General features: G+C 41.8%; 1 protein-coding gene across 1 annotated transcript in view; it reads right to left on the minus strand.

The window, feature by feature from the left end:
- Positions 1–1,482: 1,482 nt before the first annotated feature.
- The window catches only part of hgd (homogentisate 1,2-dioxygenase), a 39,554-nt gene continuing 17,508 nt past the window's right edge, over positions 1,483–23,528 (minus strand). Inside the window, exons 8-15 of the mRNA XM_080203420.1 lie at positions 23,188–23,267; positions 19,789–19,888; positions 18,248–18,372; positions 15,713–15,817; positions 13,792–13,918; positions 12,958–13,139; positions 3,159–3,333; positions 1,483–1,849 (exon numbers count right to left, since the gene is read on the minus strand). Coding sequence (XP_080059546.1) covers positions 3,190–3,333; positions 12,958–13,139; positions 13,792–13,918; positions 15,713–15,817; positions 18,248–18,372; positions 19,789–19,888; positions 23,188–23,267 — 863 coding nt within the window. The 3' untranslated portion in view covers positions 1,483–1,849; positions 3,159–3,189. The remainder of the gene's footprint in view (positions 1,850–3,158; positions 3,334–12,957; positions 13,140–13,791; positions 13,919–15,712; positions 15,818–18,247; positions 18,373–19,788; positions 19,889–23,187; positions 23,268–23,528) is intronic.

Genomic DNA, 23,528 nt, shown 5'->3' on the forward strand with positions numbered 1-23,528 from the left:
TGAAGGCAGTGAATTGAAGAGTGGGACAGTACCTAAAGACAGATCAGCTAACATGGGAACCAGGAAAGGAACTTGGGTGATTGAATATGGTTTTCCCCAACTATATTGCCAAAGTGCTTCTGAGAGCCTTGTGTAATTTAGCTCTGGCCACATTCTTCTTGCATTGCAACAAAAAGTTAATGGTCAATATTGTTTCTGATTCCCACAGTTTTGATTTTTTTTGCTGTACCTAGCTTATTTTGGCATAATTGAAGGTTGCTCTGCTTTTCATATAGATCTGCAGATCTTGCATAGTCAGTTATAAAAATGGGTCAAAATTTGCTGGAGTGGGACTTCTTGTGGTAAGAGTTTTCATAGAATCACAGAATCCCTATTGTGTAGAAGGAGGCCATTCAGCCCTTCCAGTCTGCACAATCCCACCCAAACCATATTCCTGTAACCCCACATATTTACTCTGCTAATCCCCTTGGCACTTGGGTCAATTTAACATAGCCAATCAATCTAACCTGCCCATCTTTTGACTAGGGAGGAAACCCATGCAGACACAGAATGTGCAGACAGACAATGACCTTAGGCCAGAAGTGAACCTGGGATCCTGGTGCTGTGAAACAGCAGTGTTAACCACTGTGCCACCTTTTACTCAGCTTGAGACTTTCTGTGCTACAAATTGCTGAAAGTGCTGTTGGTCCCTCTGGGGCCGAAAACTCCAGCACCAAACCAAGAGCCCATTGTTTAAACCAGTGAGATTTAAGGCTGGGCCAAGTAACAGGAATGGCAAGGATATAGGGTAAGTGGGAATTAAAGGTAGAGAGGGAAAGAGTTTGGAAAAGTAAGATTATTTTAATTTTAAAAGCCCCCAGGAACAATTTAACTTTGTGCAGTGGTGAGATGGCACAGTTCCCATCATTCCCTTGTTGATCCAAGATTGAATGGTATTGTAGGAGTATGAATCTCATGTAAAAGGTCCTTGCATCATTACATAAGAGTCCTAATTTTTGCAGTAAGTTTATTTTATCTGTGCAAATGCAGAATATCTTATGGAGAAGTTGCTGTTTTTGCAAGACAAATGTTGGAGTAGTGCAAATTACCCAGAAATCTGCAACTTCCAACTCATGGGGGTTGTCCTTTCCTCACCACAAACTGCTAGGTTATTCACATACTGAGTGGCAAGTGATTAAACTGTTTATTCAACAAATTCTGGCTTGATAGTTTATTTTTGTGCTAATTTGAATGTTTACTTTCCCTCAGTGGTTGGAAAACATGATGTCCAGGATACCAAAGTGGCCAACTTCCCTGAGTTGAGGGTATATAACTGTGTGTGTGGAGTTTGTACATTCTCCTTGTGTCTGCGAGTATTTCCTCTGGGTGCTCCAGTTTCCTCCCACGGTCTGGTTGTGATGACTAGGGGATTTTCACAGTAACTTCATTGCAGTGTTAATATATGCCTACTTGTGACTAATAAATAAACTTTAACATAAAAGATTGTAGTGTTACGTTTGGTACATCAATCTGGTTTTAATTTTTGAAAAAGGACAATGTATAATGAGTTAGCAAGAGGTTATAAAAATAAATTTGACGACCACCTTGTAAACTGTCATGTTCTTATTTGGTGCAGATAAACAGAGACTAAGCATCAGTCATTTAACTTCCTTTTACTTAACCTAAATGTTTGTATTTAATGATTCATTTAGTTAATAGAAATATTACATTTCTTAATTACTGTCCTCAACCTCACCAGTAGAAGTAAACATTACATTTCACTGGTGACCCATTGATTTATCCATCTGGTGTGTATTGAGAATAAAATGGAAATATTGTTAAACTTCTTTCCAGTTGTCACGGTTCTGATCTGAAATTGCAAAAGATAAATGTAAGTCAACAAAAATCAATTGCAAATACATATCTTAACAGCAGCATGGTGGTACAGTGATTAGTACTGCTGCCTCACAGTGCCAGGGATCTGGGTTTGATTCCCAATTTGGATCATTATCTGTGTGGAGTTTGCACATCCTCCCTGTCTCTGTGTGGGTTTCCTCTGGGTGCTCCAGTTCTCCCCCCCCCCCCCCCCCCCACAGTCTGAAAGATATGCTGGTTAGGTGCATCGACTCAAACAGGCACCAGAGTGTGGCGACTGGGGGAATTTCACTGTAACTTCACTGCAGTGTTAATGGAAGCCTTACTTGTGACTAATAAATAAACTTCAAAGTGTAAACATAACATGATTCTTTGACATGCACCTACTGATTAGCCTTACAAAGTCAGGCCGAACGTCTTCAGCTTGAAATTAATTGTTCCTAATTGAACTGTGCTGAAATTGCTTCTGCCAGAATTGGTGGAATATGGGATGGGTTTCCCTTTCATTGCCTTGGCCTGGCCACCTAACCCACTTGGCTACATTTTGGCATCCACCACACTGAGGTGGTCAAACTCCACTTTTCAAAGACTGCTCCAAGTACACTTCAGGCCTTGGCTATCTGTCTATGTTGAGTTTGCATGCTGTCCCTGTGTCTGCATGGGTTTCCTCCAGGTGCTCCAGTTTCCTCCCACAGTTTAATGATGTGCGGGCTAGGTGGATTGGCCATGCTAAACTGCTTAGTGTCCCAGAATGTGTAAGCTGGATGTATCAACCATGGGAAAAGTGTGGGATTGTGAGGGAAGGGCCTAGATAAAATGTCACAGAGTTGGTGCAGACATGATGGGCTGAATGGCCTCCTGAATTGTAAAATTAAATGGCTTGTTCACGGATGTTTTTTTAACGTCTTTGCCCAGTCTGTTCATGTTCTCTGTTTATAGTGGCAGTTTCATGCCAGCGAGAATCTTTAATGAAATGTCTCGGTTGGGTCTGCCAGTAAGAATCCTGCATCTCTTGAGGTTGAGGGAAACACTGCACTCTAGCTTGCCTTTAGACCCCTGACCCCAGTATAAATGTTTCTGTTCTGTTTCGTCCATTTATATGCGTATGGAGGAAGTGCAGAGTGAAGCTATCCATTGTATTAGCATATGTCCAAAAAAACAAAGGAACGCAAAACAATTTGTTCAGTAGCAGCTCCTATGTCTTTAATCCCAATTTCCTGTGTTTTCCCATATTGTTTTGTACTTTTCAGATATGTATTTCCTTTTTAACACCTCAATTAATTGGGATTATTGGACCATCTCACCCTATGGTTACAGGCATTTTATATCCCAGCTTCACTTGTCATTTGGCTTCCAGTTGGGATTGAAATGCTTTCTCAGTGGCTGCCAACAGTTCGAGTAGTTTTTGTCCAGGCAATTGCAGGCCTCCTGGCCCCATTTGGTAACAATCATGTTATATGAAGACTCAAACATAAATGCCTGTCAAATAGAAAATGAAGGAATTAATAGATTCACTTAACAATGACTCTTATGCAGTATTGCACAGAGACAAATTAACATTATATCAAACTGGAATAATTAACATGATTGTGCCTTCCTCTAAGAACAACACATTTTCCAGTCTGTACAAACTTGATAGTAGCACCCGATTGAATGATATATGTTCTCCAGCAGTATTCTGCACCATGAGTATGTTAAGAAGCAGTCTACAGTGTTGAAGACTCTCCTTGTGATATAAGAGGTTCACATGTCGGTAACAAGTCTTAGGCTTTGCTGCATTATTCCCTATATGGCAATCTCTAGTTCTCATGATCAAATTTTGAAAAGTAATTATTTTCACCCATTTTAATTTAGCCCGGTTTTTGCTGGGCGAGGACATTTATGATTAGGAGACGATTGATTTCCAGTAGTCTCGATTGAGTAGATTTTCTACTGGATAAGGTTATGCAAAAGATTTTTCAGACATCATAGAAAACATTTTTTCTGGTTGTATCACAGCTTGCTATAGCTTCTGCTCTGCCCAAGATCGCAAGAAACTATAAGATGTTGTGAACGTAGCCCAATCCATCATGCAAACCAGCTTCTCATCCATGGACTCTGTCTACACTTCCTGCTGCCTCAGCAAAGCAGCCAGCATAATTAAGGGCCCCACACACCCCAGACATTCTCTCTTCCACCTTCTTCCATCAGGAAAAAGATACAAAAATCTGAGATCATGTACCAACCAACTCAAGAACATCTTCTTCCCTGCTGCTGTCACACTTTTGAATGGACCTACCTCACACTAAGTTGATCTTTCTCTACATCCTAGCTATGACTGTAACACTACATTCTGCACTCTCTTGTTTCCTTCTGAATGCATGGTATGCTCTGTGTAGTCCACCAGAAACAATACTTTTCACTATATGCTAATACATTTGACAATAATAAATAAAAAGAAACAGGAACAACCTCTTGATATTAAGCCACTGATCTCACATTAATTATCTCTTTAGAAGGCAGTCCTCTCATTTCCAATACAATAAATACCTATAATGAATTGTATTTTTGTCTTCAAATGTTCATCTTGGGAAAACCTATTTGAGTTAATTTGACAAGTTAACAGCATATTCAGAAACTTCAGGAAATTCTGTGCACTATAGTCACAATATGGGAACAAAACGATGATGATAATCTCATCATGCCTACTTTTGCCATAATCTCCACTCATGCGATAATGGTTGTGCCTACACCCAAGAGAGCTGACCTAATCCTTAATGAATATTGAATTTAGCTGAATAATTTATCAGTGATCATGGCATGCAGCACATTGTATTGAGAACACCACAGGAGTTGAGAGCCAGAGTGGGGTTGGCCAAGAGCAAATGAAGGCTACCCATACATTCTCTGTCATTTTGTCCCTTGTGCAATTTGACTGTTGAAGGCTGAAAATAATTGTGAGCAATAGGTAAAGATGTTGTTAACACATATATTTGTAGAGCATAGAGAAATAGCTTGAAGTTAAATAGATTGGATATAGTTAGGCATATTGATAACCCACTTTATGGAAACAACTGTGAGTTTAGTCACAAACATAGGACATAGGGTTCGATGCTGCTAACACAGCAATAATTAGGGATAATAAAAAGACTGCCTGTAATGTAGAGATAACATCAGAGATGTGATGTGCAGTGAAGCATACACCACATCCTGCAGGAATGTAAGAGGCCCACGTTATAAAAAGCAAATGGTCTGCAAGATGTGTTGTTTATACAACTAAGCATAAAAGGGGGAAGGGGTCACTGAGATAGTCGGGACAGCAGTGATTAAGTTGGCAAAGGATTGATTACTGCCAATCTGAACTGGACATGTAACAGTATTGGATAAGATGGATGAGTTTGCTAATGCACTCTTGTGATAACAGGAGACATTGTTAGATGGGATAGGAACTTAGGGCACCTCGAGCCAATAGGAGAATGTCAACACATAGATGGGACAGGGACCACCAATTAGGAGAGAACATCACATTGCAAAGCCATCACAATGCTTGTAAAAAAGGTATAAAATGTGCTGTAAATCTATGTGAGGTGTGCCTATTTCGCTAGACACCCGGTCTTGCAAGAACGTCAAATAAAATCTTGCTCCTTCAGAACTTGACTTGACTAAATTGTTTAACTGTGAGCTGTGTTTCTCACAATTGGGGGCTCGTCCGGGATACTAACATCCCTGGTAGGGGGGTTGCCGGTGACAACTGGGAAGACGCGTCCCGTTCCAAATTGAACGGTCCCAGGTGTTCATTGGTGGGCTTCTCTGCCACTGACTGTTGAGAATCCTAGGAAAGTTGTTCTGAACGAGTAAGTGGGATACGATAGGCACCGTCGTGTGGTCGGGCAACGCTGTGCACGGACCAAGGTAAGAAAAGTGACTTTTAAGTATTGCCTTGGCGACCGGGTCGTGGTCGGTAAACCATGGGAAATGGGGGTAGTTGGAAGAAGTCCCCCGGGAAAGGTGTCAGGATTGGGGCCCCAGGGAACATCCCTCCAGAAAGTCCGTTGGGAAGGATGTTGGAAGGTTTGAGCACTAGTAGCTGTACTAGGGATAAAAACAAGACGACAATGAGAGGATATTGTTGTCTTGTTTGGGTGAAAGAAGCAATCCGGAGTCCGTCTGTCTTCTGGCCAAAGTACGGATCGGAGGAGGATTGGGTTTGTCATATTCTTAATGAATATGTGAGATAGAAGCAGCCGGTGTCCCAGAAAGGAATTGACTATGCAAGTTGCTGGATAATGTTAATTTCGGGGCTGCGGGGGAGGTTATGTGATGAGGGAGCAGAAAGAGTAGAGAGAAGTATGTCAGTGGAACTGGGAACCCTGACATAGGCTTTTACTGAGGTGCGGGGTGAATGCTAATAGCGGTTATGTATTTGGAATTGTGCATGACTATATGACTGTTTGAGAGAGAAGGGGATTTGTCACGGCATGGGGCACCCAAATCAAACAGGTCAAATTTATTAGAGGCCAGTGAGCTCCCACCAGTAAAGGGTTAAAAAAAAAGACAAGCAGGCTGACTCTGTATGGTACAGAGAGAGAGAGAGAGAGAGAGAGGGTGTAACTGTGTAATTGAGACCCTCATGTGATGTAATAGGTATAGCCAATCAAAGTGAATTGCTTTAAGTTTACTAAATTATGTAGGGATCGGACAGAGATTTGAATTCTGCCAAGTGGGAAAGGTGGCATTACATTGCATCTTAAAGTTGTGAGGAGAGTTAACCAGTTAGGCAAACAGTAGATTTGATTTTGTACTTGCCTGTGTTGGTTACAAAGGCAGAGCTGTAGAAATAATTAAACATGTAGATTGCACATTAGAATGCTTTCAGTATTTCTTCGTGCATCTGTGTTCCAAGTGATGTTTTGTTTTATTGTACCAGAATTGTAAGAATGTGCAAGGGTCTTGATTTAGTGAGGATATTTAAAGGTGATAAAAATAAATCTTATTTTGGATTTTCTGAATCAGGCTTTTGTTAAATAAACTGCTGTACTTTGACTCACAATTGGATTCAGAGGTATCTTTACCTACAAGAATTGGTGCTGAAACCTGGGATCTGTTTACGGGTCCGGTTGAATGGCCACAACCGGAGCTCCGGAATAGATTACCGAATTTAAGGGAGTGAATCAAAGTACAGTAGGTGCTCATCTGTGATGAAAGAGTGTGAGTGTGTGAGAGGTCTGAGCTGAGCACGTGCAGATAAGGAGGTGTCTGTCTTTACACCTAGCCTTAGACCAGTTGTTAAGAGGGGTAGCCCCCTATGCGAAGCTCAGAAGTTTGAAGTGAGTGTAAAGGCTAGAAAAGGATGCCTGGGATGTGATGTTCAGATGAGAGTAAGAAAGAATCTGTCTGAGAGATTGCCGGAGTAGAAGGGAAAGCCGGCTTAATAGTGTGAGCTTAAGGGTGTAAGCCCACGAGTGTAAGCGGTGGTACGGAGGGGACTGATCACCCCTGATAGGTATCACCGGACTGTGATAAGAGCGACCTAGGGGTGGGATCCATTTCACCCACTAGATCAACAATGGAAATGATTGGGAAAAAAAGGACGGAACTAAGATAATTGGAATTCTCTTAGTTTGAATTAATTAAACAGGTTTAAACTGGATTCATTGAACACATCTCAGTCTTGGGTAAAAAAAAAACTGGGCTGACGACAAGGAGAGAATTAAAACGTCAGAATCACAGATTAGAGAGTTAGAAAAAAGAAACCAAACAAAGAAAATAGCAGTATTGTTAATACATCAGTTAGCTGGACTAATTGAACAAGTAGTCACTTCCACTAAGAAGTGGAGTGGGGATAAAAAAAAAATTCAGAAAATAGAAGGGTGGAGTGAGAAGCCACTTGATGAATTGTTAAGAGAAGCACAGAAGGTATTTGTGAAGAGAGATAATGAGACAGAGAAACAGAAGGCAAAGATAATGGTAGCAACCGTAGATGAGATTGTGAGAAAGAGGGTAAATCCCCTAACTGAGGAAAGGACACGAGGGTATCAGTATGTTGAACGGAAGGTGCGCGGAAGTAGAAAAGGTGGGGCACTAAAAGGTGGGGTAACAAAAAAAAAACCCAAAAGGGGTGTTATCACTGTGGAATGGTTGGACATTTTAGAAGACAGTGCCCTGAATTACAAAGAGAAGAGAGGGTAGTGCCTCTCATGAGTATGGATGAAGATTAGGGAGGTCAGGGGTTCCTACCCCCGGGAATCCACCGGGAACCCTTGATAAATCTGCAGGTGGGTCCCCAACAAGAAGATGCGGTGTTTCTGGTGGATACGGGGGCCACTAGATCCTCTCTGAATTATATACCGAGAGGAATAAAGTTAATCGATAAAAAATTAATGGTATCAGGAGTGAAAGGGGAAGGTTTTACAGTCCCCATGTTTGAACCGATTATGCTTAAATATCAGACTGAGCGGATAGAGGGTCAACTCTTATACATACCAGCAGTTGGCAGTAATTTATTAGGCAGAGACTTAATAATTAAATTGGGTTTGGCAATTGGAGTAGAAAAGAACCAATTAACAGTAACCATTGGCAGTATTAACAGACGAACAAGAACAGCAAATAGACCCGATAGTCTGGGCAGGGGAGGAAAACCGAGGGGGATTAGACGTTCCTCCTCTGCAAATAAATTTAAAAAAAAAGGAGAGACGGTGTGTGTTAAGCAATACCCTATACCTTTGCAAGGGAAAAAAGGATTACAGCCAGTAATTGAAGGATTGGTTAGAGATGGACTGTTAGAACCCTGCATGTCCCCTTATAATACCCCTATATTGCCTGTAAAGAAGCCTGATGGAACGTACCGCCTGGTACAAGACCTAAGGGCCCTGAATCAGATAGTGCAGACACGACACCCCGTTGTCCCTAATCCTTATACTTTATTAAGCAAGATTCCTCCTGATCATGGATGGTTCAGTGTAGTAGACCTAAAAGATGCATTTTGGATATGCCCACTGGTGGAAGAAAGTCGAGACTTATTTGCTTTTGAGTGGGAAAATCCTATCACAGGACGGAAACAACAGTTCAGGTGGACAGTGCTCCCACAGGGGTTCACAGAGTCCCCAAATCTTTTCGGTCAAGTCTTAAAGCAGGTGTTAGAAAGATTTAAAAAGCCTGATGAAATCACGTTACTACAATATGTAGATGACCTACTAGTAACAGGAGGAGGAAAGGAAAAGGTAATAGAAACCACAAATAGCTTATTGAATTTTCTGGGACAACAGGGATTCAGGGTGTCAAAGAAAAAGCTGCAGTACATAGAGAAGGAAGTTAAATACCTTGGACACCTAATCAGTGAGGGAAGGAGAAGAATAGATCCAGAAAGAATACAAGGAATCCTAGATCTAAATATACTACGGACTAAAAAGGAACTTAGGAGGTTCTTGGGATTAGTAGGATACTGTAGATTGTGGATCGAAGGGTACGCACAGAAAACTAAACAACTATATTTGAAACTGTTAGAAGAAGAACCTAATGTTTTAGAGTGGACAGAGGATCTAAGCTGATAATAGAAACGAAACTCCCTTGGACTAAGTGCTTACCAATAGCGCTTTTGCGTATTTGTACACCTCCTCGAAAGGATTTGGGTTTATCCCCCTATGAAATGCTATTTGGACTGCCTTATATGGGGGCAGTCGGGGAGTTACCGGTTCCTGAAATGAATGATCAATTTGTAAAGAAATATATACTGGGCCTGTCCTCCTCGATATCTTCCCTTAGGAAACAAGGATTATTGTCGCAGACTCCAGCCCTCGACTTCACGGTACATACAATACGACCGGGAGATTGGGTCCTGGTAAAGTCATGGAAAGAAACTAAGCTGCAACTGGAATGGGAGGAACCATATCAAGCACTCCTAACAACTGAGACAGCAATCAGGACTGCTGAAAAGGGGTGGACACATCATACTAGAATCAAAAGGACTGGTAAAACCTCCAGATAATTCCGACACGTGGAAGGTCGAACCAACTGAAGAACCTTTAAAGCTGAAATTTAAAAGACTCTAAATAATCAATTTCTAGTAGCGGCGTGAGCGCGGGAAAGAAACTGTTTTGAATAAGTTCTCTCCTAAAAGGTAACGAGAAAGGGATAGAATGGAAGGGGTAACCTGGATAATGCTTTCCTTCCTCTTGTCTCAGAAAGTACTTACAAGTATGGGATATAATTTAGATAAATTAGAAAAGGAAAGGAAAAATACTATAAGCTCAATTACGATTCTGGATCTCCCTACAACACAGGTGGTAGAGACTGACCTATGTTTTTTGGTAGTATGTGGAGATCTGATGAGCCAGCGAAAATATTCGGTGGAATTCTTACAATTTTATGCTGATGGAAAGTATCCTTGGGGTAGACTTCCTTCCATAATATCCCTTCATCAGAAATATATGCAGTCCAGGTCAGAATGCTTAGATAAGAAATGCAATCCTATATATATATATATATATAACAATAAAAGGGACCAAATGGACCGGAAAAAAAAAGTAAACGGTCCAGTTCTAGATCCTAAGAACCTCTCCTGGTACTCCATAGCTGGTGGACCCTTCCTTACGGTTAACTGGACCAGAGACTACCAATTGCACCAGGCAGTATTTGGAATTAGGGTGAAGGAGGGAGGAAAAGATAGTAAATTGAAATGTTGTTTCCGAATCTATGTAGATAAAAATTTGAAAACACCCGACCAGAATGATAAGGTTCCCCAAAACGACCCAAGGGCAGTAAAAGTAGTAGAAATACACAACCTAAAACAAACCCTTGAAATAGAGACTGGGTATGAGGAAACCAATGCCTGGGTAGAATGGGTTAAATACACTGTAAAAAGCTTAAATAAAAGCAATTGCTATGCCTGTGCGTCTGGGAGGCCAGTGGCCCAAATAGTACCCTTCCCTCTGGGATGGAAACGCGACAGAAGAGGTGTGGAGTGCATGTTAGCCCTGTATCAAGAAAAGGAAGCATGGGGCAATCCGAACTGCACATCCCTATCCCTGATGTTCCCTCCCGTGGAAGCAAAGAACTTAAAAACTCCCCCTCAGTTTCTCACTGCTGTTGTGAATCACACTTCATGTGTGAACCGACAAGGGGCAGAGTTAACTCATAATATGGGGGAGTTAGAATCATGCTCAGAGATCAGGAGCATTACAGAGAACGGAATGGGAGGGAACTATTCATCATTGAAAATCCCCAGAGCAGATATATGGTGGTATTGTGGAGGAAGGGTACTGAGGCCAACTCTACCCCCCCAGTGGAAAGGTACATGTGCAATTGTCCAATTGGCTATACCATTTACCCTGGCATTTGAAGAATCGAAAAAGATAAGGAAAAATAAGAGATCAGTGATAGGAATTTCTTTTGATGAAAAGATATATCTAGATCCCATAGGAGTGCCTCGGGGAGTCCCAGATGAATTTAAAGCTCGAAATCAAATTACAGCTGGGTTTGAATCCTTGTTTTGGTGGGTAACAATAAATAAAAACGTAGATTGGATAAATTATATATATTATAACCAACAGAGATTCATTAACTATACCAGGGATGCTGTTAAGGGGTTGGCAGAACAACTAGACGCCACTAGTAGAATGGCGTGGGAAAATAGAATGGCCTTGGATATGGTGTTAGCAGAGAAAGGAGGTGTATGTGTAATGTTGGGGGGAAAGTGTTGTACCTTTATCCCAAATAACACGGCCCCTGATGGCTCTATAACCCGAGCCTTACGAGGACTAACAACCTTAGCAGAGGAAATAGCAGAAAATTCTGGGGTAAACAATGTATTCACTGACTGGTTAGAGTCCTGGTTTGGAAAATGGAAAGGAATGGTAGTATCAGTACTAACCTCCTTAATAATAATGACAGGAATATTGATAACCGTGGGATGTTGCATAATCCCCTGTGTAAGGGGACTGGTCCAAAGGCTTATTGAAACAACACTAACAAAGAAAATGTCTACGGTACATCATGGAGAGAGAATGAATTTATTGAAAATTGGAAATGAACTGGATGATGAAGTAAATAAAATAGCAGAACAAATGCTCCAGGAATTTGAAATGTGAGGATGGATGGATGTGTCAACAACAAATTAAAAAGAAAAGGGGGGAATTGTGAGCAATAGGTAAAGATGTTGTTAACACATATATTTGTAGAGCATAGAGAAATAGCTTGAAGTTAAATAGATTGGATATAGTTAGGCATATTGATAACCCACTTTATGGAAACAACTGTGAGTTTAGTCACAAACATAGGACATAGGGTTCGATGCTGCTAACACAGCAATAATTAGGGATAATAAAAAGACTGCCTGTAATGTAGAGATAACATCAGAGATGTGATGTGCAGTGAAGCATACACCACATCCTGCAGGAATGTAAGAGGCCCACGTTATAAAAAGCAAATGGTCTGCAAGATGTGTTGTTTATACAACTAAGCATAAAAGGGGGAAGGGGTCACTGAGATAGTCGGGACAGCAGTGATTAAGTTGGCAAAGGATTGATTACTGCCAATCTGAACTGGACATGTAACAGTATTGGATAAGATGGATGAGTTTGCTAATGCACTCTTGTGATAACAGGAGACATTGTTAGATGGGATAGGAACTTAGGGCACCTCGAGCCAATAGGAGAATGTCAACACATAGATGGGACAGGGACCACCAATTAGGAGAGAACATCACATTGCAAAGCCATCACAATGCTTGTAAAAAAGGTATAAAATGTGCTGTAAATCTATGTGAGGTGTGCCTATTTCGCTAGACACCCGGTCTTGCAAGAACGTCAAATAAAATCTTGCTCCTTCAGAACTTGACTTGACTAAATTGTTTAACTGTGAGCTGTGTTTCTCACATAATGCTAGCAAGGAAACTGGCCCTGTTGTATGGAGAGAGACAACCGATAGCAACATTGATTCCACTATGGGCTTTCCTTGAAGTATTTCACCAGCTGGGTGCTTGGTATCTGGAGTGCCATTCTGATGTTGATAGATACCCAAGTTTAAACAAAATATGTGACCTTAGTGAACCTTCTGGTAGAAAATGAACAATTTACTGGGTTTGATGACCACACCAGGTTGCCTCCATGTCCAATACCAGTCACTTACCATTGTTCCTTCAGCTACTCGTTCTGGCTCAAGTTTTGCCTTGCTTGCTTTCTGAAAGCATTCTGCATCGGGTCCATGTGGCGTCATAATACTATGCAGACTTCCTCCACCAGGCAGAAAACCCTCCTCTTTTGCTTCATAATGACCTTTAATCAGCCCCATAAATTCACTCATACAGTTGCCTGGGTAGGAAACAAAACAAAGCATGAAAACCCTTTCAATTGCAAACTACTGATCCTACCTATACTCTACAATGTTTCAAATTTCTGGTTATTATTTAATCTGTTTAGAGCCAGGCTGGGGTTTAGAACAACAGTGTTCAGTTCTTAAAGAAATGTCATTTCATTTTTTTTTTCATTGACAGTTTGCTTTTTTTTGGTAAAATTCAAAACTCAATGGTTGAAGACCTGTTGAATTGTTAACAGGAAGCATCGATTGAGGGTTAGTGTTAAAACCGTTTTTTTCATAAAAGGTTATTAGGTCATGAAATATTTTCCTACAAAATGGCTATAACATGGTAGTGGGTCATCCAATTGCATTGTCACGTATGAGCAGTGACCTAAATGCTCTTACATCCTACACTACGAATATAAGATAAACAATTGGTCCAATTTAAAAATAATCATCTAACATCCGGTATATCTTCTGGCTTTCAGGTGGAGGTTAATTACAAGTTAAATTTTAATCTGTTTCAGGTCATCTGTCTAAGGTCTTTGGAAGTCAGTTCCAAAGGCTGGAAAGACTGCCCTAGTGCACTTGCTCTCTTGAATATAGTATCAGTTTCTGCCACTGTATTGTGTTAGTAAGAGACACAATGGATTTGCCATGTCTTACGATGGTAGTAAGGGGGCCTGAATGTGTGGTCAGCTACTCCCCAGCGAGGTGGAAAGATCACAAAGTCTGCGATTGCCACACCTGGACGGGTCGACTTTGCAGTTAGCACTGTGAAAATCGAAGGATCCTGAAAACACATAGGGTTGGTTAGGTCAGTGCTCTCTATCTCAAACACCATTGCATACCTGCGATGTCTGAATTTGGTTTCGGGGTACTCTATTTTCCCCTTGCACAGGAAGCTGTTAGAGTCATAGAAGAGAATCATAGAATCCCTACAATGCATAAAGAGGCCATTTGTCCCATCGAGCCTCTACTAGCAACAATCCCGAGATAAAAGCAAATTACTGCAGATGCTGGAATCTGAAACCAAAAGAGAAAATGCTGGAAAATCTCAGAAGGTCTGGCAGCATCTGTAAGGAGAGAAAAGAGCTGACGTTTTAAATCCAGATGACCCTTTGTCTGGAACATAAGAACATAAGAAATAGGAGCAGGAGTAGGCCATCTAGCCCTTTGAGCCTGCCCCGCCATTCAATAAGATCATGGCTGATCTGTTGTGGCTCAGTTCCACATTCCCGCCCTCTCCCCATAACCCTTAATCCCCTCTCTTATCAAAAACCCATCAACCCGCGTCTTAAAATTATTTAGCGAGGCAGCCTCCACCACTTCAATGTGGAACTGAGCCACGACAGATCAGCCATGATCTTATTGAATGGCGGGGCAGGCTCGAAGGGCTAGATGGCCTACTCCTGCTCCTATTTCTTATGTTCTTATGTTCTTATGTTCCAGACAAAGGGTCATCTGGATTTAAAACGTCAGCTCTTTTCTCTCCTCACAGATACTGCCAGACTTGCTGAAATTTTCCAGCATTTTCTCTTTTGGTTCCAGCAACAATCCCACCCAGGCCCCATTCCAGTAACCCTACATATTTGCCCTTCTAATTTCCCTGACATTAAAAGACAATTTAGTCTGGCCAATCCACCTAACTTCACATCTTTAGACTGTGGGAGGAACTTGGAGCACCCAGAGGAAACCCACACAAACACAGGGAGAACATGCAAACTCCATACAGAACAGTCACCCAAGGCCAGGGTGGAACCTGGGTCTCTGGCTCTGTGAGGCAGCAATGCTAACCACTGTGTCACCGTGCCGCCCCTATTATATGAAAGGTTTAAAGTTTAACTGGGCTGTTTGGATATTTAATGAAAAGAGAGCAAAAAAGTAGGTTTCTCAAAATTAATCTCTAAACTCTTGAGGCGTTAGTTTTCAAATACTTTTTTTGTGTGTTTAGGTATTCAAAATTTGACCAAAATGAAAGGTTTGGTCAAATTTTGATTCTTTTCCCAAGAAATGGTCTTTACTGTGGTTCCGACCACTTGTAAAATGGACCCTGTAGTTTCATAAAGATCATGTTGATGGGAGCCTGTAATTTTGTAATATTTTTGCTTATTTTATAGTCTTCTTATTTTTCAGCTGTGCACATATTTGATACATCAATTGATCAATACACATAGAGTGTGCGTGGTGGTATCATGAGGTTGAATCTTTGTTGGTTGTTCCTCCCTCGATATATCCCACATACAAAACACACCTTTCACTGGAAGTCCCCAAGTCTGAAATTGATCTCAGTTTGGTTAAAAAAATCAAAGTGCCTTCAGCTTTTTTGGAAAACTATCAGCTTCACAACCTCGTCATTACAAGATATCTAAATTCCCAAATGGCGTGTGCCTCATGTACCAAAATAAAAAGAACAGGAAGGAGACAGAGAGTGAAGTGAGCGGGAGGGGGTCAGACAGAGAAGCGAGCAGGAAGGGGACAGAGAGAGAGAAGCAATGGCCGAAAGCAGAGAGGGGGAACAGCGCGCACCAACCCACTGAGTTTTAAAAAGTATTGTCCATGGCGAGTAGGGAAGAACATTACTTACAGCATGATCAAATGAAACAGTATTAATGACCATGAAGTCCTGAAGATTGTACTTGTAGGGTGTATAGTTTCCATGCCAAGCCACAACATTAAATGGAGAGAAGTTCTGAAAAGGATAGGTTGAATTGCTTAATCTGTTACAACATTAGAAACTGAAGAATTACATTTGAGATTCTGGGCAAATTGATCCCAGGATCAGCTGCCCTTTGCATGTAAAGTAATTCAAAATAATTAAAGCACATCCTGCAGAACCAAGTCCCCAATGGATAACACTGACCTCTCCCATTTGCTGACTGAAGAAAGGGTGGTTGAAGTCAGAGGCCATGAGGCTCTAGAACTAGATGGGAAGTCTCTCCACAATATAGTGAGGAGCGAGTTCATCCGTACTGCACTTGTAGTCATGGGGTCTGACCCCAGGCAAGGCTATTGAAACAGGCAAAACGCATACCACCCAGACCAATGGGCGAAGCCAACTCAGGACAGAGCTTGACAAATAAACCAGCTCGAGAATGAGGAATTGATGCAAGAAAATTGCAGCACTGCACCCAAAGTTGGCTCTGGTCAAGATTAAACTCCAAGTAAATGGCCACCCCTTAGGCACGGAGCTAGAGAGACACAAGACTCACTGCATCAATTATTGGGGAGCAAACCTTCAGGCAACTCCGATTGGGTATCTTACCTTGAGGGGATTTTCACAGTAACTTCATTACAGTGTTAATGTAAGCCTGTTTGTGACACTAACAAATAAACTTAAACTTTAAGCCTGTGGGACACCAGGGTTAAACTGGCCACATACACTGGGGAACTGTTACCGTACTGCTGGAACCCCAGTTTCGCATGGGCAATAGACTGTCCGATCCCCCTAATAGTGGTGCAAGGACCAGGGCCCAGCCTTTTGGGAAGGGACTGGCTACAGAAAATTCACCTGGACTGACAACAGATCTTTAAACAGGGTACTAATAATTTATGCCAAATCATTGGGAAGTATCCCAAAGTGTTCCAAGATGACCTTGGGAAGATTATAGGCACTAGGGCCAAGATTTAGGTGGATCCACGGATCTAACCTAAATACTCCAAGGCATGACCAATCTCCTGTACTTTACAGGCCAAATTGGAATGTCTAGAGCTACTTGGCATTATGTGTCCAGTACAATTTGCTGAATAGGCCACACCAGTCATCCCCCATTTTAAAATTTGACAATTTGGTCTGACTCTATGGAGATTGTAAGTTGACAGACAACTGAGCCTCTTGCTTGGACAGACACTCTATGTCGTACATAAGAAGATTTGTATGTGGATCTGGGTGTCTATTAACCTATTTTCCAGATTAGACATGAGCCACACCTGGAACTTGAGGTGTTATCCAGGAAGTACGTCACTGTAAATACTCACAAAGCACTCATTTGCCCTTTAACATACCTTGGGCAAAGAGACCATCTGCCCATCAACAATATGACTCTCCAGCTGTTTGTCTTTCTATTATGTGAACAATACAGTGACACATGTCCCATACAAAAATGCATTCCTTTTCCTTTGTATAGATGCATTTCAAAATGAAACAACCTGCAGTTACAGGAACCAACACAAAATTACCCATATCAGGAGCATCAGATTGCTAAAGACAGGAGAAAGTATCTGATGAAATGCCCAATACTCCAGTGGGAGCAAACGGAGGAAGCAGCAGAGAAACAGCCACAAGGCAAAGATGGGCTTTTGGGGGGGGGGGGGGGCGTTCCTCAGTTACAAGGTATCTATATCTGCTCAGGCTGCATACAGAGGGGAAATTAAACAGACTGGAACCAAAAGCACCTCATGAAGTCATTTGAGAATCTTTAGGACATGTGTGTATCCATCATTTCTCATAGATGAAAGGATGCCAACACACATCATAATACATTGCATTATGTCAGAAACAGTGCAAAGGGGCAGCTCTATCATGTGTGCAGGCATGCAAGAGGATTTGACAAACAATTTATAGAGTAAGTGGCAATTTCAGAATTATCCACAGGGTGGCGCTGCAGACCAAGCCTGTGAGTTTGATGACTGATACCAGGGTGGGTGAAGGTGTTTGCTCGCTTCCTTAGTACAAACTGAGGGAAATGTTAGGTTGAAGATGGACAGAAACGGACTTTACTCAGTTTTGTTTTCACTTCCACCTGTTGACTCTTGCTGGTTTGGTGTACCGTGGGCATCTACAGACCTCCAGCACCTTCCCCAAATTACTATACATGAACCTTGGTGACAAGTGCTTGCAGACTTTGCAAAGGGAGGAGGAGACAGTGCACCAAGTTTAACTCTTCACCTCAAGACACAAGGTAGTGATCTGGAGGGATTACCTGGCTGAATTTTCCCTTCCTTAATTCAGGAACGCTGGTCAACTGTAGCACACCTTACTGCTGACCTGATCAATATGGTTCAATAATACACTAGGAAGAGAACTTTCTGAGCAAATTACCAATGGATATGGCACTAAAACACAACTGATTTGTCCAATATATCCTCACAGTGCATTCAGTATTTGACAAAGAAACCTTACCTGCTGAGCAGCAAATAACTTGCCCTGGAACTTGCTGACCACTGTAAACCCAGCTGGAACCTGTCGGTCCTCATACCAAGCAACCGGTACCTTGAAATCCCGGGGATTGGCAAGGCCATTAGCTCCTAGTGAAGAAAGTGAAATAACATTCTAGAGTTGGTACCACATGCCTTTGAGAATCCATTGATTCCATCTACACTTCCCGCTGCCCCAGTAAAGCAGCCAGTATAATGAAGGATGCCATGCATCCCAAACATTCTCTCTTCCACCTTCTTCCATCAGGAAAAAGATACAAAAGTCTGAGGTCACGTACCAACTGACTTAAGAACAACTTCTTCCCTGCTGCCAGTAGACTTTTGAATGGACCTACCTTATATTAAGTTGATCTTTCTCTACAACCTAGCTATGACTGTAACTCTATATTCTGCTCTCTCCTTTCCTTCCCCCCTATGTACTCTATGAGCAGTATGTTTTGTCTGTATCGCACACAAGAAACAATACTTTTCATTGTATCCCAATACATATGACAATAATAAATCAAAGCGAATCAAATCAAAGAATAAAGGAGAGAATACTTATTTGATATGGAGTGCTAATTTTCTTCTACTTCTTAAAGAATTCTATTTCCCCAATATTTACTTCACATCTTAACTATTTTAGCTTGGGAGCATGCTGTCTGTCATCTCCCCCTGTTGTTAGTGCAGAGCATGTAGATTCAATCTGGAGATGTTGGCTTTGTGGTATCATTAGTGCAAGATTTGTTCATCGTAAGATTCATTAAGGAGAGAGGAAAGTTAGGCTTCTGGAAGAATTGAGACAGTCAGAAATTGATTTTAACCAATCCACCAAAATAAAAAAATCTAGGTATAGAATCACAGAATCCCTACAGTGCAGGAGGCCATTCGACCCATCAACCTGCACTGATAACAATCTCACACAATGCCCATTCCTATAACCCCATGTATTTACCCTGCTAATCCACCCATGACACAAAAGGGCACTTTAACATGACTAATCAACCTAACCCGCACATCTTTGGAGTGTGGGAGGAAACCCATCAGGAGAAATCTATGAAAATCAATTTTAAAGAATACTTAAACGAGTCAATGAAAATGATGAGTTTTAACTAAACAAGAAAACAAAGTTGGGTTGGGTGCATTGGCCGTGCTAAATTCTCCCTCAGTTTACCCGAACAGGCATTGGAGTGTGAGATTTTCACAGTAAATTCATTGCCCACTTGTGACGCTAATAAATAAATTTTAAACTTTAAAGTCGCTCGGATGCTGGAAATTTGAACTAAAAGAAGAAAATGCTGGAAATGCTCAGCAGGTCTGGCAGCCTTTTAAGAGAAAGAGTGTTAACATTTCAGATCAATGATCTTTCAAATAGTGTCTGAACTGTTGAGTATTCCCTACATTTGCAAGTTTTATCTAAAATCCTGTTATGCCTATTGGACGAAAGGAGTCACCGTCGCATACTTTTGTGCCACAATATTGCGGAGAATGGGTTTTGCTTAATATTTTGCAATGTAAAATCTTTACCAATTGGTCCAAGATCAGGCAACTCAAAGTGGCCTTGGAAGACCTCCAAGATGTAACCTCTCGTCTCTTCAAAAACCTGCACACTGAAGTGCATCCCTTGCTGAAAGAAAGACCAAAAGTATATTGTTATACCTTCAGGGCATCTTTGGGTATTTTTCATAGCAATTATGAATATAAATGTCATGCAGATAAATCTACTTTATTTAATTTATCATTAATCCTCGTGAAAACAGAAAACGTTACAAAAGGAATTTGTATCATATGCTTTTTGAATCAAATGGATGCAACCAGGCTCCTGATGTTAAAATTAGAAGTGTGTGTGTGTGTGTGTGAGAAATACACCTTTTTACTTTTATAAGTTATTGGTATAGTTTATGTGTAACATGGGCAGTGCAGTAATGTTAGCCCTTATGCGTTTAGAGATACAAGTTCTACCATTATAATGACAAATACAAATTCTCCTCCTTGGGGCTGTTTTCCTTTAAACAAAGGAGATTACGGGGAGATCTGATAGATGTGTACAAGATTATGTCAGACATTGATAAGTAGACAAAGCGTACAAGGTAATGACAGGTCTTGATCATTTGTAATTTTTCTTAAATGTGAGTTTTAAATTGCAAGGTAAGGTGCGGGCAGATCGGTGACACGGTCATTAGCACTGCTGCCTCACAGTGCCAGGGACCCAGGTTCACTTCTGGCCTTGGGTGTCTGCCTATGTGGAGTCTGCAAATTCTCCCCGTGTTTGTGTGGGTTTCCTCCAGGTACTCCAGTTTCCTCCCACAGTCCAAAGATGTGCAGGTTAGATTGATTAGCCATGTTAGGTTGTTCCTTAGCGGAAGGTGATATAGCAGGGTAAATACGGAGAGGAGGGGTTATGGGAATCGGGCCTGGGTGGGATTGTTGTTGGTGATGGCTCAATGGTTCGAATGGCCTCCTTCTGCACTGTAGGATTCTATGATTCTATACCTAGATCACTTCCAGCATTTCTGTTTTTAGTTCAGATTACCAGCAAGTGCGCTACTTTGTTTTTCATTTAGTTAAAATTCATTATTTTCATTGACTGGGTTTCAGAGTTCTTTAAAATTAATTTTCATAGATTTCTTCTGATGTGTTTCCTCCCACACCCCAAAGATGTGCTGGTTGGGTGGATTGTTCATGCTAAATTGCCCCTTAGTGTCAGGGGGTCTAGCAGGGTAAGTAAGTGGGGTTACGGAGAATAGTGGTTGGTGAAGGCTTGATGGGCTGAATGGGATTCTGCACTGTAGGGATTCTCTGATTTAATGATAAACCTAGAAAACCTGGTCCCATTAGCTGATGGTATAAGGACTCGGGGACGGAGATTTAAGGCTTCGGGGAAGTGATGCAGTGGGATGTGAGGAAGCGCTATTTTTATGCAGTGAATGCTGACAACCCTAGAACTTGTTGGCTATGAGGACAATGGAAACAAAGATGATCGATCATTCCCAAATGAAATTGGATAGGCACTCGAGGGAAATAAACTGGCAGGGCTGTGGATGAGAGTGGAGAAATGGGACTGATTTATTTATGTAATTATTTATTTATTAGTGTCACAAGTAGGCTTACATTAACACTGCAATGAAGCTACTGTGAAAATCCCCCAGTTGCCATACTCCGATGCCTGTTCAGGTACACTGAGGGAGAATTTAGCTCGGTCAATGCACCTAACCAGGACATCTTTCAGACTGTGGGAGGAAACCAGAGCACCCGGAGGAAACCCACACAGACACGGGGAGAATGTGCAGACTCCACACAGAAGTCACCTAACATGGATATCACGCCTCGTCTCTGGAGACCAGTAGTGGTTCTCGCCCAGCTACCTCTGCGCCCACGGGGTGGAAAATTCCAGGACAGGAAAGATCTTGCCATGAGTGGACTCAGCGTATTTAGATGCTCGTTTAAATATGTGGATCTGCTTCCCGCTCTTCCGCAAAACATGCTAAACCACTCACCCGCGAATCTCCAGTCCCGTTCCATTCTAATGCATTCTGTGCTGGACGCAATGTAACCGGAAAACCCTATTTTATCATTTTGATTCTAAGTGTGGGGCAGACTTGAAACTGGGAATGTTTCAGGTTCGATTTTTAGCCCGTTCTGAGTCGCCCCCATACGCACTCTACCTGAAAAAAAAATCAGTGATTCCAAATCCCACTGCACCCCCTTATCCCCACATCCCCCTGCCACCCAGACTGATCACAAGCTCCTCCCCGTCCTCCCGATGTCAGGCAGAGTGACATCGGACACCCCCTTCTCCCCCACTGATCTCAGGCAGAGTGACAGTGGACACCGTCCCACTGTCCCCTCCTCACCGATCTCAAGCAGAGAGCCTTCAGAAGGTCGACACTTACTTTCTCACTAACTGGAGTGCCCGAATCGGACTTTTGTGGAGCATGTCTGTTTCGTGCCAATTTTGGATGGGCAAACACGGTGGTAAAAGGGAAGTGCCGGTAAGTACGGGCATGCAGCCCATTAAGTCAATTTAAATGCATGCCCGATTGTGGCCATTTTCGGGCCTTGGTAAAGGGGGAACCAGTGCAGAGGCCGGCACGCATCATGCTACTCGCCTCACACCCGACTTTACCAAGTTTCTGCGCCTGAAAACAGGCACAACTTGCTGGTAAAATCAGGCCTTAGATCTTTGTGACAACTTTCTTTGGAAAACACACTGTGCAATTGCTTTTGTTGATCACAAGACTCTGCCCATATCACTATTCATTCTTCCTGGACTATTTAACCTTGCAACCTTTTTCAGAACTTTCTGAAAAAGCTAACTTTTCAAATATCAATTTCCTATTAATCTTTCCTCATCCTTTCTCACTATATTGTGTTGTTAAGCTGACAAAGGAATATTTGCCCATTAAGAACGTAAGAACATAAGAAATAGGAGCAGGAGTAGGCCATCTAGCCCTTCGAGCCTGCCCCGCCATTCAATAAGATCATGGCTGATCTGTCGTGGCACAGTTCCACATTCCCGCCCTCTCCCCATAACCCTTAATCCCCTTGCTTATCAAAAACCCATCAACCCGCGTCTTAAAAATATTTAGCGAGGCAGCCTCCACCACCTCAACGGGCAGAGAATTCCAGAGATTCATCACCCTTTGAGTGAAGAAGTTCCTCCTCAACTCCGTTCTAAACTGCCCCCCCTTCATCGTGAGGCTGTGCCCCCTAGTCCTACTGTCCTTTCTGAGTGGGAAAAGTCTCTCCACCTCTATCCTATCCATCCCATTCATCATCTTATATGTCTCAATGAGATCTCCCCTCATTCTTCTAAACTCTAACGAGTACAAGCCTAGTTTATTCAGCTTATTAATATCAAACTGGATGATTAACACAACAGGATTAAATGTAATCTCTCGAAAACATGCTTTTTTTCCAACTTACCTGAATGACACAAATCTCATTGGGTTCAACCAGCATCTTGCCAAATTCTGTTGTAATCAACAGGTTCCCTTTTTGGGGCACTGCAGTCAAACAGATATACATTAAAATTCCACAATCTTAAAAATTAATATCTATACAATGCTTCCTATTGTCAGCTTTGGAGAACTATTATTTTATTGGCACTCCTTCTTACCCCATTTTCATCTTCTTGTGGGCTAATCCCCTGCACATTTTTCTGAAATTAGCAAGGTAGAAGATCCAAATCTGTATATTTTCCTGCAATGGCCGTTACTGTTACACCATTATCTGATACAAAGTATGTTTCTATGCTCATACATAAA

This window comes from Carcharhinus amblyrhynchos, chromosome 15, assembly GCF_965287045.1.
Source record: "Carcharhinus amblyrhynchos chromosome 15, sCarAmb.v2.hapA, whole genome shotgun sequence".
NCBI classification, from domain to species: Eukaryota; Metazoa; Chordata; class Chondrichthyes; order Carcharhiniformes; family Carcharhinidae; genus Carcharhinus; species Carcharhinus amblyrhynchos.